At 41.0% G+C, this 17953-nt stretch overlaps 1 protein-coding gene across 1 annotated transcript; it reads right to left on the reverse strand.

Annotated features, from left to right (window-relative positions):
• Nucleotides 1-5123: 5123 nt before the first annotated feature.
• LOC139130321 (carbohydrate sulfotransferase 3-like) lies at nt 5124-5978 on the reverse strand. The gene has a single exon (XM_070696077.1). It carries the CDS (start codon nt 5976-5978, stop codon nt 5124-5126), a length of 855 nt encoding a protein of 284 aa, XP_070552178.1.
• Between the last annotated feature and the right edge of the window lie 11975 nt (nt 5979-17953).

The following is a 17953-nucleotide window of genomic DNA, read 5'->3' on the forward strand; positions in this document are numbered from 1 at the left end:
GGGAGCACGGCTCTCAGAACTGTCGATCCCAACGGACTCCGCAGGAGTGCCTGTATTACGGGGCCTATCTGCTTTCTTCATTAATTTATTTATTTCTACTGGGAACTCGATTATCGTTATCGAAGCAGGGGAACAGCTAACCGTGTACTGATAACATCTGTTCGGTTCCCGGATGGTCGTCTTGTGTTCGAACATAGCCCCACGAGGAAGAAATAAACAAAATTCAAAAGGCCTATGGTTTTAAGGTGTTACTGCCATCCATTATGTGCAATTATCTTCCTGTAGCCTAGCGACGGAACACCCACGCTGACAACACACCAAAACACACCCGTCATGCTCCACTGGTGCACTATACTATCAACCCATCCGTACACCCGGTTTACCATCGCCTAATCACTTGAAAAGCTAACCGACACGTTTCTCGCGACTTCCCCCGAGCTTAGTCTCGTTCAGGCTCTTCTTCAACCAATCCGTCACTCACAGCCGATCTTTCGATCCACTCTCGCCCGGCTCGTCCGAGCTGAAACACCGCCCTCAACGCAGAACGTCTCACTCACTTAATACTTTTAAATCGCTTCCATATGGGGTGTGCAAATAAATAAATAAATAAATAAATAAATAAATAAATAAATAAATAAATAAGTAAATGTGATTTATAGTTATAAAGGTACGACAACCGTAACCGTTAAGTGACAGACCCTTACCGGGTGTTTTTGCCCTGGATGTTAATTGCAGCGGCATAGTAATTGGTTCTTTGCAGAACGCCCCCACAAACTTCGGCTCTTCACAAAGCGTGCGCCGGCGCGTGGCGTGACTTCTGCTCCGCACACACAGCAACAACAATTTCCAGTGGCAAACGTATAACTAGACCGTTATTCGGTCTTGGTGGTAACGACGAATACTCGGTATTTCAACAAATATTCGGTGTTGACAGAGAAACTCTACTCTCTATATGAATGAAAAAAACAAAACAATGAAAAATATAGGAAGAGAGTTATAACGAAGAAGTAATGAGACAACCGATTCCGATTAATTATTTATTGCTATTAAATTATTCATTAAAAAGCACATTTACCTTCTTACTAATCTTCATTCACATTTTTTCGCTCACAACAATTGGCGGGAAGCTGTTTTCTATCATATCGTACACTCTTTTCTTCTTTAAAATCTACGTTCTACATAATGGCTCTCTCCCTCCCGTTGTCCGATACGAGTATGTAATGGAAGTAACCAACTCATCGGCAAAGACATTTTGTTTCAGTCTTTCTGCTTGGTTGCCTCGGTATGGCAAAAAAGACCCACTTCAGGGAGTTACAGATGAGAAACACCTCACCACTGAATGTAATCCCTCGCCAAAACTTGCGTTTGGTCTCTTGAGGGCGCTGTAGCTTTGAATTCTCTCTCTGCAAGGCTTCTGAGTCTCATTCACAGTTATGTAGATTTGTTTATTTGCGACTGTGTTGAAATAAATTTATCTTTTTCCAAAAAAACCCCAAAGTTTCTCTGTCTACCTAAATACACAAAACGATACGCGAAGAAGTTGAACGTCCGAAAAGACGTAAAAATTCACGAGAGGAATATTAAACGTGAGGCCTTTGGAGGTTGGAAGGAAGGTATATCGACGGGAGAGAAATATAATAGGTCTACAGAGGGCGTCACACTGAAACAGCCCTCTACTTGAGGGAATTTTGCGCATTATATAAGTGCGCGACCGCCCCCTTTTGACTTCTCCTTAAAGGTCTGATACTAGTTTAATCCCTTGTGTTATCGATGCTAATTTTCACCGCTTTCGCCTGAAAAGCTTTTTGTTAAAATGAGTTTATTCTATCTTTTCTATATCTGGGTGCGAACACAACAGGACACGATGTTGACCGCAGCTGCTTCATTTAAACTAACAACAGAACCTTAAGGTTGAACGCGCCTCGGGGACAGATATTCGGACTCTCAAATTTTTTCAATACTTTTGTGATCAACCACTTGTGGGGGTTCATTTTGAAACCCTTTGAGAAAGAAAAACAATCACCGTCTTAGATTTTTGAAAATCGAAAAAATTCTCCATTGTGTTAACACAGGAGTGGTGGCCAATCTCGGGTAATTTCTTTCTTTAGTACCGACATTTGTACGGTGACCCTCCGATTTTTATTCTTGACTGTGAATTTAAAGTGAATGGTTGAAAGATTCCCTGCGGAAAATTTCAGTGAAAGTTTATGTCTTTTACTTTCGAGGTGCATACTACCTTAATTTTTTTCATTCTGATTTCTCAAATCATATTGTCTGGTTCCTATTCCAATCTGGAGAGCCGTTCAAAAGTATTCATATAAACTTGCTTTGAGTCGCACTATGACCAAACTATAATGCTGATTCAATTCCACACATCGCGTGATACTCGACTGTAAACAATCAACGTGAATTCTAGGTCGTGTCAAAGTTCAAAGGTGAAATACTTGCCATGTACATCGATCAAACAACACCATGAACTGACTCAGATGACAAAAATATTATGTTGACATAGATTTCTTACACGTGTACTTGTTCCGTTGAGTTCGATAATTATTAAGAAACACCTGAAGCTATAGTGGCGTTGCCGAGCAACGAGGCTTAGCACTTCATAAATTTCAAATGAACTATTAGTTCAACAAATCACATGTTATATGCATAGCACGGGTTATTATTTGACAATTCGTCGAACCAGAATTTTAAAATATTACGCAGGTCGCTTTACTCGACACTTAACACGGTTAGCTGGGTTATTGTACAGTACACCGTTCATTAAAGTCCAATTTGTTTCAAATGTTAAGTCAGTTCAGTCAACATTAATGCCACTATTAAAATTGTCCAGAATAACTTACGCAAGCAATATCAAGTTTCTTGGTACAGTGATTTACACAATGATAATAAGTCTCTTGGGAAGGGAAATAATAAGCTCAGAACGTACAGAGAATTTAAAACTAAGTTTGGTTGAGAGAATTACTTACTGGATATCAAGAACTTACGCTGTAGAAAAATTGGTCACAAAACTTCGTATTTCTGATCACTGTTTACAAATCGAGTTGGGCAGAAGGTCAAAACCAAGAATTCCGCCTGAATCCAGATTTTGTAAATTTTGTAAGTCTTCCGTTGAGGATGAATTTCACTATTTAATGAAGTGTCAAAAATATAATAGTGATAGAGAAGATCTCTTTTCTTCAATGAAGTTGTATTATCCTATATTTGATAGTTTAAATGAAAGAGATAAGTTTTTGTACATTTTAACTTCAGATAATACGCTGTCTCTCATGAAATATATTACAAACACTATGTTTCCCCCAGCAGCTGCAGGTAAAGACATAGACAACAATGTTTTATGCAATGTTTAGTTTTGTTCTTGCTATACTGCACTTTCCGAAGTGTGTTGTTATGCAATAAAGTGAAAATCAAAGTATGAAAGGGCCATTAATTTATCGTCGGTCTGTACTTTCTGCTTTGTAACCGAGACGATTGATACGAGTCTGGGATTGCAGATATCGAGACAACGTATAACATGCCGTTGATTGAAACAAAAAAACAATAAACGATACTCCAGAAATGTCAAAACTCAATATACTCTGTCTGGTACAGAAAGTTTCCCACGGTCTGCGTGTCGATGTGTATTGAAAATCTATAATACCTTTACGTCTTTATGTCTGTCTACAGTGTCTTTGTGTTTGTCTGTCTGTCTGTCAGTCGTACGTCCTGTTGTCATTTCGTCTCTGTGTGTTAGTCGACAATGTTTATCTTGTCTTTAGATAATCCTGAGACTAGCCGAGCCATATATGTATGTATGTATGTATGTATGTATGTATGTATGTATGTATGTATGTATGTATGTATGTATGTATGTATGTATGTATGTATGTATGTATGTATGTATGTATGTACACAGGGTGTTGTCTAAATGTCCGTCCCCAGGGGTGGGTAGGTGTTTCGTTGTATTGCTAATAAAGATATATTCTACCAACCTTTGGTGTTTTGGTCTTAAACTTAGCACTGCCCTTGACAATCTTGCGTTAACGTTTTATCAACATGCTGTATCTATTATCTGATGAGTTTGAGTGCCTAATTGGCCAAAGTAAGCAAGGGTAAATTACTAAGCTGTGGACGCTGTCACCAGATTATCACCGGATTAAATTTGACAAAGTCAACAACGAACGCGCCAGTCTTCAGTTATACCTTACTGGCGCGTTCGTTGTTGACTTTGTCAAATTTAATCCGGTGATAATCTGGTCAATCTAGCAATACAACGAAACACCTACCCACCCCTGGGGACGGACATTTAGACAACACCCTGTGGTATGTATATATGTATGTATGTATGTATGTATGTATGTAATGTCGCTTGCCTTGGAATACACTGTATTGCCCATGCCAGGTTCGTTTAGTGAAAGTTAACGCATTTTCAAACTGCTGAAATCACTCAAAGATAATTAACTGTTTCTGGCACAACTAGTAGTGCACAAAGCCTTTACTTTACTGATTTGTTATGATTGAGCCGCAAACCAAAACGTTTTGACACAATGTATTAAAACGATTCCGCGCACCAGCTGTGACAATTGTGTGATGAATTAAAGTGGCGATACACCTGGTAGTACGTTTAACAGGGTTTTTAGGCCCCTGGTATCGACAAATCTCAAAGAACACATATGCTATAAGCCCCCGTAAATCATGATCTCTTCTGACCCTAGTGAGATTAAATTGATTGATAGTAAGGATTCACAAGTTTGCTGCATCGCTGTCGTGCGCATGCGCAGCTGAGCGAGTCGAAATTCGCTGAATGACTCTGCCTTTTCTCTAAATGTTAGCAACAAGTTTCACGGTGATTGAAGAATTCAGGACTTGGCGAAACAGCATCGGTAGCAGAAAATGTCACCAAGAGCGCCATTTTCTTTGTCATTTCCTGACTTTGTTTGTTTGTTTGTTTGTTTTTTCTTAGGAAATATGAAAGGATATATCAAAAGATCATTGACATCATGGAAAATAAAATAACATGCCGCGGAAAATTCGTTTTTGACAGTGAGACTATAATTACCTCTGGCATGATCTTTCACCGAATAATGTTTATGATTCGTTTTCAAAATTGACGGACGGTGATAACACATTAAATAAGGTCACAATATCGTAGGAACTGATAGATTTCTCAATTCAGCGAGCGAATCGAGCTTCCTGTATCCAAAAACAGCCATCGCGTCCGAACATATTCTCTGAACATCTTCAACTTCGGAGAAGAGTGTCCGATACCTCCAGGTATAAACCATCGCTTTGGAATTCCGCCTGGTCTCCATGACTCCGTAGCGAGCCTTCAGCGGGGCGTTCGTGTTTTCCTGTATCCACTGCGTGACGTCAGAGTGTATACCAATCTTCAAGAAGTCGTACACTTCTTCTGCTTTGGCCCGTGGGTCAAAGGAAATATCTTCGTGACGGAGTATCTTCACACGGCCTCTCAGCCAATCGGCGGGGTTGGATATTTGCTCGAAGTTGAGGGTCATCCAATCGCAATACTGCTTTACAAAGTCGGCGTTCAGCATCGGGATATCGTAATCACTGTTCTCAGCGGGCGAGCGATCACCCGAATGACGCTCCAGTGCCTTATTTACGGCGGTGAGGTTCCGTACCCATCCGTAAAGAGAAACTAGAAGAGCCCTCGGGTCCCGAACCAGGAACATGACCTTCAAGTCGATATCAAGGTCGGACACCAGCGGTTGTAGTGAAGACAGACTTTGTAGCCGGATTACCTTTGCGGCGGAGTGTCGATATTTGGCACACGTGTTCTTCAGATCGGCAACCGTGACGTTGCTGCGATGTTCCATAGAAAAACCCGTTTCGTTCGCTGTCGTTAGCTTCAAAACAGCTTTGCTTCGCGAGTAAGCTAGACTCCACCTGAGAAGAGCCTCGAAGGCTCCGTTCGCGTCTATGATGTCGCAGGTGTATATCTCGGAGAGCATTTTGATGCACGCGTCGCGCATTTTCGCGCCTCTTAGTTTCAACCTATAGTCTACCGGTAGAATCTCAAGCGCGCGAAACGGCTCAAACCAATACATGAAGTCGGGGTGTTGGTTCAGAAACTCTCCGAGGAACGTCGATCCGGTACGACACTGTCCGACGATAAGTACCGCTGTCCTCTTCCCACCCTTCGGGCTCTCGGCCTGTAATAAACGTCCTCTGCCGATATTTTTGTCAAGCGCAAAATTGTAGTCGAGCCTCCCATTTTTGTCGTCAACACCTCCACGCTCGACAAAATCACCCTCTACACCGTTTTGATGGCTCAATTGTAGATCCTGGCGACGTATTTGGGTAAGTTCTTGCGCATATATCGAATCTGAGGACTGGTTCGCGCTTGAAATCACTGATGTGAACTCTACGACGTAAAAATACAGCGACGCGCCAAAACAGGCCAGCCCATAAATTACAGACACTCTTCTCCTGATCCTCATCGTGATGGTGTTCGGTCGGGTGTTCAAACTTTGATGATGTAGTCAGCTCAGTATCGCCATTCAAAAATTAAAGTTGCGGGTTTCGAAATCACCGCAGTCGCCAAACTGATGCGTCGATTGCTTCCTCGGGATGACTGTAACCGCGGAAATCCTTTGGTCACCCATCAGAGCTTCGCCGTCCGTTGTACTGTGAAAGTCTGCGCGGGACTTATCGATGTGTGCGTAGGGTCACAGGGGTTGACATTCGCCGCAATATTTTACGATTGACACCAATAAAACCCTTGAAGCACTGCACCATCCTGACAACCTTTCAATGGCCAATTTGTTCGGCATCAGCCGTTCTCTGACACATCACAAGGATTAACACGTCATCTTCGATATATTATAAATTTATGTTTAATGCAGATGTTGATGATAACGACAAACTAATCGGCATGTCGGCGGTGTGGAGCTAATATCATTAATTAAATCGATAGTAAAAGAACAGACCCTGGTCTAATTGCTTAATAATTCTAGAAAGATGCTAAAAATGTTACAATTTCTTTGAAATTTATTACTTTCTCACCTATGTATAAACTTCGCCAGCCAAACGGCACATGATAAAATACTATGGCAGTCGGTCGGCCCGATTTTTCAACCGACATACTACACAGACAAATGAGAGATTGATAGAGATATTGATAGAGAAATTGAGAGAGACAGACAGACAGACAGACAGACAGACAGACAGAGAAGAGTTTCAAGGTCGTTCAATCACTGAAGCATTTCCAAAAAACATTTTGGCAATCGGTCAGACGGGTGAGAAGACATTGACAATAACACTGACGGAATGTCAAGGTCAAGTTGCCAAAAATGAGAGACACGTCAAACGACATTATTTTTTTTTTTGCATGATAGTTTGTTACACCTGGTCGATCATTTTACGCAGCAGCAAAACTGAAATGATTTTTTTCTGGTTTGTTCGCTTGAGTGTTTGATGGGTTTTGCACCAGTGAACGTTGTGACGTCATTGTGTGACGAGGGTCTTCATGCACGGAATGACGTTTTCAAGCAAGTTGCATCAGTTTATGATGATAGAGTCATTCCAGGGCACTCAAAATTATTCGGCAACAGCATAATTACAGCTTATGTAGACTTTGAAGACAAAACGGTGAGCATAGCGTTTTAAACATTAATGTAGATTACATAGGCAAATGCACACCATACTACAGAGCTTTCATATCGTCTGGGATATTCCAATTTCTGGTTATTACGCGAAAGTTGCCACGTATTGATAACCAAATGTAAATATTTGTAGAAAAGCGCATTCATTAAAAGTCTGCCGATTTTTATTTAAACAATTGAGATTGGTATAAAGTGCGAAAATTCACAGGAAGGACAAAAGGGTCGTATTCATCTGGGAAGAGGGGGGGGGGGGCTCCGCCCGAATCCAGAGAAACCTGTATATCACTGGCATGGGAATCCGCAAATGACTGACGTCACTGACACGAGATGTAAATTGCAACAAAAGAACAAGACGATTTTGCATTTCTCATGATATGATAGTGTGTTTTAATCGTAAGTTTGAGGTAGGGAGCGGGGGAGGGAGGGAGGGAGAAGGGCGTTTGGGATCCATCATAGTTACCCCCACCTGTCATTTAACCCCAATATGCCGTGCGCATGCCCCTCAGCATAAGTTGATTTCAGTCATGCCCTTTTGACCTTCACAGTTTAATTTGCCATTCATGTGTAAACGTTTTGTTTTTCATTCTTATCTCACATCCGTCATTTTCGAGTACCGATATAAGCACGGTTATCTACACCGTAACTGGTTCGAAGAAAACATACCTCGGTAGATAGCGCCACCGCCGAGCACGTGTCAACAGTAGAGTGCAATGCGTTTGTCGTGGCGGAGTCACTCCAAAGTCGCGCCTTTGACAGATATAAATGGATTATCGCTCTCGTGTTGTTCCACGTGGCAAATTTTATAAAGGCAAGGGTCACTCTTTCACGTTAACATCATAGCAGCAACAAGCTGTCACTTGTGGTAAAAACACCTCAGGCACACTTGTCAAGACAAATAAATCGTTGCAATATTTTTTTTCTAGTCTGTTGTTTTCTTGAACTTAATTTGAAGCCTGTGAAGTTTTAAAAAGTTTTCATCGGCTTGTTTTGTTAAATTCGAAAATTTGATTTCCCCTTTGGGCTTGCAAGCATCTTTGAAATTCAATATATCGGTAAGGTTTGGGTCATTTTGTTTCAGACCCGATATGACACCAAAATTTGCTCAGTGTTTCACTGATTTTTCATACTTGACTTTGAAAGAATGGTTGAGGCTTCCTTGAAGATAGTTTTAGCAAAGATTTAAACCCTCACCCGCGAACGGTGCACTACCAAAAAGTGACTCTGTTGGCCCGTCAGCAAGGACGAGCACCATGAGGATGTTTACAAATCAACATTCAAAAATAAACAAACGAACCACCAGTCTAACATGGAAAATCCTTGCCTGGAGAGGTCTCAATGCATTGCTCATGCATTTTTTAGACAGAAATCTCATATTCGGGATCCGACTGTACAGTGTTCAAAGAATACCCCTTAACTCGATTGGAACTAATTTTGGATAATTGGATGGTAAAGTAATGTCTGTTTAATCAACACATATAATCTCACCTGCTTTTCTTTTCACATAACACACTTGTTTTTATGAGTAATTAGTAATATTGCAACATTCAGCTATAGGGCACCGAACACTTTCAGAAATTTGAAAAATTTGAAAAATATGAAAATCCAATTCTCCCAAATTAGTTCCAATCGTGTTCCCCTGCAAAGGGAGATGCAAGAAAGGTTTGACAGATTCAGACTCAATATATTGAATTAAATGTTTTAATGGCAAAGAACGTAATGAAATTATGCATATAATTTGTCTGTATTTCAAATAAGGCCTTTTGTTTTGCATCCATTAAAGGCTTTGAAGATAAAAGGTTCCAAAACACACAGAAAAGTTTTCAACACTCAAGTTTTATATTAGAAAAATACTTAATTTTCACCACATTGATGTCGGCTGTAAGAATCGAACCAAAAGCTTGTTTTTCACATTTTATAATTTGTACTACAATCTGAAATTCTGCAAGAATGAATTGTTTTAAACACATTTTACAACAACTTGTAAAGAATTATTTTTTCCGGCTCTGTATAGCCGGCTTAACGATTAACCACACATTTCTGCATCTGAGTGAGTACACAAATGTCTTAAATTCTTCCCGCCAAAAATCTACGTGTTTATCAGTTCTAGTGTCGACACTCAATACTCGTTCCATTTTTTTCGACTTCCTCATTTTGTTATCGTTGTATTCCTTGAAACTAACAAGTGACGTTGTTAATATAGAGCGGTGTCCTACGGAGGCCAACGCATGAAAGTCTCGCTCGTCCAAAGCAACAATTTATCGATGATCTATTATGTTGTCAAACACGGAATCATAAAAACGAACATAATGCTGAACATCAAAAAAGTGAAAACGTCTGCTGAAGTACAGTATGGCGGTTAACCCTTTGAGCGCCAAAGTCTATTTTTGTCTCCTTTATAAAATAAACCCAAGTCAGTTTTTCTCAGACTTTTGCCAAAATTTGAGAAAAAAACTGTAGCTAATGAAATGTGATGTCCAGTTGGTCCAAAATTATCAAAAAATTACAGAAAAATTCATGAAAATTGGTAAAATTTTGCACTACAATTTTGGCGGGAGAAAATTACATTTAGATGTCTAGAACGAAGCATCGAAGTAATATTGGCGAAGTTTTATTTGAAATACACAACGGTATGTGGTATTTTATTTGTATTGCAATGATCTATGCAGCATTTTTATGATAGATACGACACGCAATATTTGCAATCTTTCTATAAAAGTCACGTCAAAAATGATTTAAAGCCCTGGCTTAACATGCCATTCAATTTCCAACTATAAATTTAACACGTCTGCAAAAGCGAACAACGGACAGACTAGAAAACTTGAAATTTTAATGCCCTACAGCAGGGAACCATAACAAAAACACAACAAACAAAATTTGAAAGTGTGTCAGAGTTGACGTCCCCTCCTAAAGGGAAAGGACTCTATTTTTTTGAAACAGATTTTGTGGAACTCGGTTGGAGGCGAGGAGGTTGTTGCCGATATTTTGATCGAAAAAGATACCTCGTTTCTTGATACTTGAACAATTATATCTAAATACAATCAGTACTGACTTTTGTAACAGAATCGGGAAACATGCGAAATGTTTCCTGGTGTGTCCTTAATGTGTCAGGTGTTATCGACACATACTATGTGGCAAGGACATTGTTCTGGCCACCTATCTTTAGGGATGTACCATTCGATTAGGAGGGGTGACTAGAATGAGAACACCCTAATTTTATTCGCCTTAATCTAGGTTTCTCAAATGATCAAAACTATCCAAAAATTCCATACTTTCTTCCTAATTACAGCAATGAGAATATGAATCTGAGCGTCTGTGACTTCCTTGTTGAAACAAAAAGTAACAAGTTGGCAAAAATTTTGGTCAATTATTTTTTTTCATTGAGTTTGGCGAACAATAAGGACCAGTAAAAGAATAGCATAAGCTTAATATATGATCCCTCATCAGTGGCTTATCATCCTATGATAAAGCACACAATATTTTCACGTAGGAACGTATCCAACGTCTGGAGCTTACTCGGTTGGCGATGAGAGCGGGCGAGCAACATTTTTCGACGAATCATGTGACGCTGTCTCTCTTCTGCATTTTCTCTTGTGTCTACATGTCTAAGTCTGCCATCTTTAGTTGCTGGAAGTAAGGGTCTTTACATTGGTAGCGATTTCATAGGTGACCTTTGTGCCATATTATATTCGCATGCCTTTGAGAATCACCAAGGCCGCCATATTGACACAATGCTGAAAGTCAGTTTTTTCTACGATAAGTCGCATCTTCTTGAATGTCATTATCTAAACGCATATCCATCCCCTTCCTCGCCTGCTCATTACTCAACCTCTCCCCCGTTCCAACCTTCCTATCGGTATTTCTCGTCTTCTCCCTCGCCTCCTTTTCCGCCCTCCTTGCCCTCCCTCCCAGACTGGTCGCCGTTGGCAGCCCCATCAGTTGTCCCCGCGGCACTAGGGGACGATACAGGGGTAGTCTGCGAAGATTGGGCTCTCCCTTCTTCGTCAACATCACTTTCAGTGACAGTAGTATCATCAATACTTTGTCCATTTCCTCCAGCATCATGTTCATGAGATTGCTGTCGGCTCAGTTCTTTCTCAAAGGTATCGCTACCAATGGTTCCCTCCTGATATTCGGAATAGTCATGGTCACCGTTTTCTCGCTGGATGTCTGGGTACGCTGCGATGTTGAATGTAAAATCTTCAAAGATCTGTGCATCCATGTCTGAACTGATTGCGGCGTTTTCCGAAGATTGTACTGGGTTTCCATTAAATCTAGACACTTCCGCATTTGGCATATCAGTATAGTGTAAGGATGCTCCGTGTCCCGATGTTTCATCCAAAGGAGACTGATAATCAGAACTTGTGGCACCATCTCCAGGCCCTATGGCATCTGTTGGCCAACGCTGGTTGTCAACGTTTCCACGACTGATGTCATTTTCAGAACTCTGTCCCTGGGCAACATGATCAGCGCCACTGAAACCATTGCTATTAACGGTTGCTTGCTGATTGTCATCATTTTCTTGGCCATCACTGTAGCTTGATCCGTGATTATTGTGATCCCTGGTGTCTTGCTGGTCAACATTTTCAGGAGTGCCACTATCACCAGGCAATAGGGCACTGTCAGTATCCCTTGAACTGTTGTCACCCCCGTCTCCTTGCTGATTGTCAACATTTTCGGGACCCGGATCACTATGAATCGGTCGTTTGGCATCATCTGGAGTCCTGGAACCGTTGTTTTGCCTCGCTGCATGCTGATTGTCAAGAGCACTGGCACCATCACTATCACTGAGTTCGTGACCATTGCCGGTACCTCTAGGACCGTTGCCATCCCTGGTTCCTTGCCGATTGTCAACACTCCCAGGAGCGCCACTATAGCCGTCACCGTCAGCACCCCTTGAACTATTGTCATCCTTTTTTCCTTGCTGATTGTTAGGATTTTCGGGACCATTACTATGAATCGGTCGTTGGCCATCATCTGGAGTCCTGGGAACGTTGTTTTGCGGTCGTACTCCCTGACTGTCAACACCTTTGGCGCCATCGCTGGGACGGTGGCCATTGTCAGTGTCCCTGTGTCTGTTGCCATCACTGGTTCCTTGCTGACTGTCTGAATTTTGGATAACGTCACTATTACCGGGTACCTGGCCACCGCCAGCACCTCGGGGACCATTTCCGCCAGTGGATCCTTGCTGGTTTCCACCTTTCCCAGGCCCACCTTTGGGCGGAGGTCCCTTTTTTGAGTGCGCCCCTCCTGTAAGCGGCTCAACGTTGCTAATAGGGGCTTCACTGGGCACCCGGTGTAATTCCTCTGTTGAAATCGCGGATGTTCCGAAACCACTGGGTTTCTGCTGCAATGGTACCTATAAGCTTCAACAAATAGAGCATCATATAATGCTGAGAAGTGCTTGAACAGGGTACAGTTTTCCTGCAAAGAGATGAAAAAGAGGCATAAAATATTGGTAACCTGTTCAGCATTTTTTTTTGTTGAAGAAGAGCAGATCTGAGAATGATATTCTGCAAATATTCATCCGCATTGTGTTCAGAGAATAACTTCTGTCGCATAGACTGATTCATCATGTAAGTGATTGAAAGAAATACAATGTAATGCAGATATTGTGCGAATTAGCAGATACAGTGTAAATTAGCCACAGAAGATTTTGCATGATATGAAAAGCAGCAAAATGATAATTAATATTCACATAATATTCACAAATTTAGATACAATGGTCACACAGACTGTGGCGTTAAGCCTTTGAGCGCAAAAGTCAATTTTTGTCACCTATATCAAAATATACAGTGTATACACCAGTTAATTTTATCTAATATTTGTTACAATTTTGATAAAAATCTGAAGCCGATAAAATGCGATGTTCATTTGGTCCAAAATTGTCAAAAAATTAAAGAAAAATTAACAAAATTGGTAAAATGTCGTACACTATAATGTTGGTAGGAAAAATTGCAGCCCTCAAAGGGTTAAAATGTTCACACGCCAGCTTTGTGTAATTGTGTGTGTGCATGTGTGGACAATTCCAATATATGGCTGTCTTGCACTAGTGATTAAGTTGTACTCCCATATGGCACTAATACTTGAATGCATTCAGATATTAGTATCGCATAAGAATAACAGTAGCACGCTGATTACAGACACTGCTGACATTCAAGTTGACAAAGGCGAAAACAACATTTTCTTAATGTCAACAATATTTGTCAAACAGTCCTGTAACCCCTTGTGACCTATGAAAGGTTCTGCCTCATTGCTTTTACAGATCCGCAGCTTTTTGTATGGCAATTGTTTGATATCGCTGGTCAAGGCCTTCTGAAAAGCAAAATGTCTCCTGCTGCATTTACCATCATTGCATTCACATTATTAGGCTCTTGATGATAGCGATGTATTCGAAAATCACTAATATATTTAATAACACATATTCATCGTCTGTATTAACAACAAAATATAACTTCATGTTAGTGTACAAAACATTCAATTGCCAAAATAAGAAGTCAATCGCCGAAAGATCATCGTAATCATCATCATAATCATCATCATCATCATCATCATTATTACCATCATTACAATAAGAATCATAACAACAATCATCCTTTTCCTCATCATGATCTGTTTATTAAACTATATCTATCTGAATGTCTCTCTCTCTCTCTCTCTCTCTCTCTCTCTCTCTCTCTCTCTCTCTCTCTCTCTCTCTCTATATATAATGTAAACTGCCATACCTACCTAGACATCTACATGTATTTTCATATTGTGATGTTTGTGTTTAATGATGATGTGTGTTTGTTTATTTTGATTGCAACCTGCTCACCTGAATATCATTTAGCTGATCGACAGACATCATGGGAAATCGCACAAATCGCACATACTCGAGAAACTCTGCCAACCTCGTTCTAAGTTCTGCTTCGTTGTCGTTACCTATCTGGTACTCGTTGAGCAGCCATCTTGTCACGGCCATGTATAAGCTGTATTCGTCCTTTAGGGTCACATCTGAGCTTTTCAGGAGAGTAAAAACGTCCTCGAAGGAGAGTCCGAGCCAGACGGTGGGGCAGTTGATCACACTCCCGAGCATTCGCTTCATGGTCTTGAAGCAGACTTCCCCAATATATTTCAGGTGTTTGTTGGCACGCAAGTTTTGATCCAAATACCAGCGGAAGGCGACCTCAACGTCCGCACGGGAACCTTCCAGATATTCCCTTAAAAACTTACGACAGGCGAGAGCGAGATTATTGACTTTATACTGATAGGAAAGTAGAATCATTGGAACGGCGTTTTCGACAGTAAGTTTGAGCTTGCCCGTGTAAAAATACCGGAAAAAGTCCGCAATGTGATCCATGCAATAGGAGTTGTGGTTGACCTCATTCGCCCGATGATAAAGGTCACCGCCGATCACATCGTCAGCTGATTCAAACAGTTCTCTGATCACTTGGCTCTGTGGAAACACGATTGATCGGTGGAGATGAAATTGCTGGCCATCGACACACAGACACAGGTCACTGAGCTCAGGATCATTAAAGAGATTTTCAATGATTTTGAGAATGTCGTCCGCGTGACACACATCTGATGACGCGGACATGTTGGTTGCAGACTGAATTTTCGCGGAACAGGACGGCTTGGTTCACTGATCAGGCCTGCTCACGTACTTTCACAGCGTACTGCTCCTTCTGTATGCCTGCTATGGTCTGTCACGATCTCCCTTCGTCCCGTGCTTGTAAACGCCGAAGCCCTGTTTGCTTGGAAAGAGATTCCGCGATACAATACGACACCGATGGTTCAAATTCTTGCAAATCTACCTGTTCTGCTCGGTACGCTGTACGCCCAGTGCTTAGCCGGCCGCATCTCGCTGCAGCGTCACATACCTGCACGTATGCGTCCCGGCGCTGCGAAATCTGGCACCCGGAACGGCGTCACATTTGCACAATCCGAAAATCGTTAGCTCCACAGTTTCATATTGCCGAAATTCTGTCACGCCTCTGTCACGTTGAAAAGCAGAACTGTCACCGGTCGGTCTTTCAAATCCCGCGTGAAGCAGATTGCGGTAGTGTGGTGCGGTGGTCTTTTATTTTTCACACGCACTTCACAGAACTCATTAATATTAATGAGGTGTTGTGTACGCTTTGCAATGATGAAGTTTCCAATGAATTTAAAGTGAAAGAATAAGGGTGCTCTTTATAAACAATGACTAGAAAGCCCAAAAATGAATTTTATATGCTTCCCGAACGACTGTACCCGCAATAGACATATTTTGGTTGACTGTCGACCGACAATAGCAATACCATACCGGTATAGTCGAGTGCTGCCAGTAAGCCTACACGTACGTATGCTGTGCTACCGTTGTGCATGTACGAACCCGTTATGGAAGTGTGCATTGCGTAGTGAGCGGGCTGGACTGAACAATTTAACCAACCACCAAAATCCTAGAGGATCAAATTACTTTTATTAAAAAGGTATTGAAGGCCCCTAAAAAAAACACTTTTCTTTCCATGGCAAAGATCGGGCCCAGTGTTCGTCATGTGCGCCAGCTAAGGCGCGAACTTCGGATGTAAATCTGTTTTGGCGGGGAATTCCCTGAAACTTCACACAGAGGGTTCGGAGAAGAGCTCTTGTATTGCTTTTAAGATAGAACCGCTTGTAAATATCTGTTGTTGTTTTTAACAGTCTCCCCTCCCCCAAGAAAATTTAAAACAAAAACAATAATTTGTGTTGGGAGGGGCAATCGACAATTAGGATAACCTGATCATTGTAAGAAATAAAAAGAAAGTGAAATTTGAGCTGTCTACGCCTAGGCTTTATCCTGTTTCTGATACCAGGAAATAAAAGTGAAACTGATCCCTATACAAAATCAGTCTCTCCCATGTGATGAATTAAAATGTGAGATTGATAGAACACTACCAAAACGTGATCAAATGTTTTTCATCGTCCACCGTAGAGGGCTACAAATTGGTAGTCTACTGTACTGTAAGTCAATTTCACTTCAGGTGCGCTTTGAACTATTTTCATTCTATTGAAACGCTACCAAGGAGATCCAGGTTGGAAATAAATAGTACAATCAAAGAGCGGTGTCATGCAGCGAGAACTTGCAAAAGAATATTTTAAGAAATTTGACGTTGGCAGCCGATGATAATTCTCCAGTCTAAATCACCTTCCTACTTCTTCGAATATCGATTTGATCAAAGTCTTGACTTTATCACAGAGCAATAAAATCCACATAAAAGCAAAGCAAGGACGACTTTTAACGTGTTTTTCTATGTGATGAATGTCAAACACTAAGGTAGACCGGAAACATGTTTTCCTCCGAATTATTATTGTCTGCTCACTGTCACGGTCACCTGCAACATATGCAATCACAAAGAAAATGACACAGCATAATTCTCCTTAGTGAACTAACAGTATGAATTAACAAAAGTGGTATTTACGTTATATTTAGAAACAAACTGAAATTTCCATTACTCTGATGTGTGCTGTACGTGATGAGACACTACTGAAGTGATTTTTTTGCACTGTATATTAATCGGGTGTTTTGTATATATAGGCTAATGTTAACTACCTATTGGCAATTGTGCTTTTATTTATGCGTTGGTATGAATGAGTTTGCTCGCGATATTATTTAATTTTCTTCTTTGGTTTCCGAAAGTTAAGCCTGTTGAGAAAAACCGGTTTTGGACACTTTTTACGAGAAGGAACGCCACCAGTTTATTTTTTTCACAGACACAAGCAGTCAAGCGAAATGTCATTTGTTTTCGCCACGCGAATATTATACAGACAAGTGGCGTGACCGTTTACGTCACAGGTCATTATTCATTCACAGTGATGACCCGTATAGCAAAGTTGTTCCCTACTTTGGAACGCCCCCATTTCTCGGCGCACGTTGCATACATATTGACCCGCGACGGTAAGGACATACAAGATATACAAATTGTTTCTAGAAAGTGTTGCTTCACTTTGCTGCTTTTGGAATTCCGTAAAATTGCCACAACACTTGTTGTACACTGAGCTTTGACTTGCAACAGTCAATGGAGACGACGTACCCCATAGTTCAAGGACTGATCATTTCAGACATTCTGTTTCTATCTGAAAGTGAGAGGCAGTCTCCTTGATAAGTACTCTACCATTTTCACAAAGCCTTCAGTACAGTGTTTTCATGGACGACATGCAAAATGTGTCGGGTTACTGTTGCAGAGAAAGTGCAATTCACAGAGGCAATTATGTGTCTGCAAATAACAGGAATCGATTGTCTAAATGCCTATTTCAGGATTGGTTAAAATTAAAGACGCTATGCTAGACTAGAGGGAAAAACAGGGGTCAAAGTCTAGACGTTGTAAAACAGTTAACAAAACAAAACG

Source organism: Ptychodera flava, chromosome 3, assembly GCF_041260155.1.
Source record: "Ptychodera flava strain L36383 chromosome 3, AS_Pfla_20210202, whole genome shotgun sequence".
In the NCBI taxonomy this organism is placed as follows: Eukaryota; Metazoa; Hemichordata; class Enteropneusta; family Ptychoderidae; genus Ptychodera; species Ptychodera flava.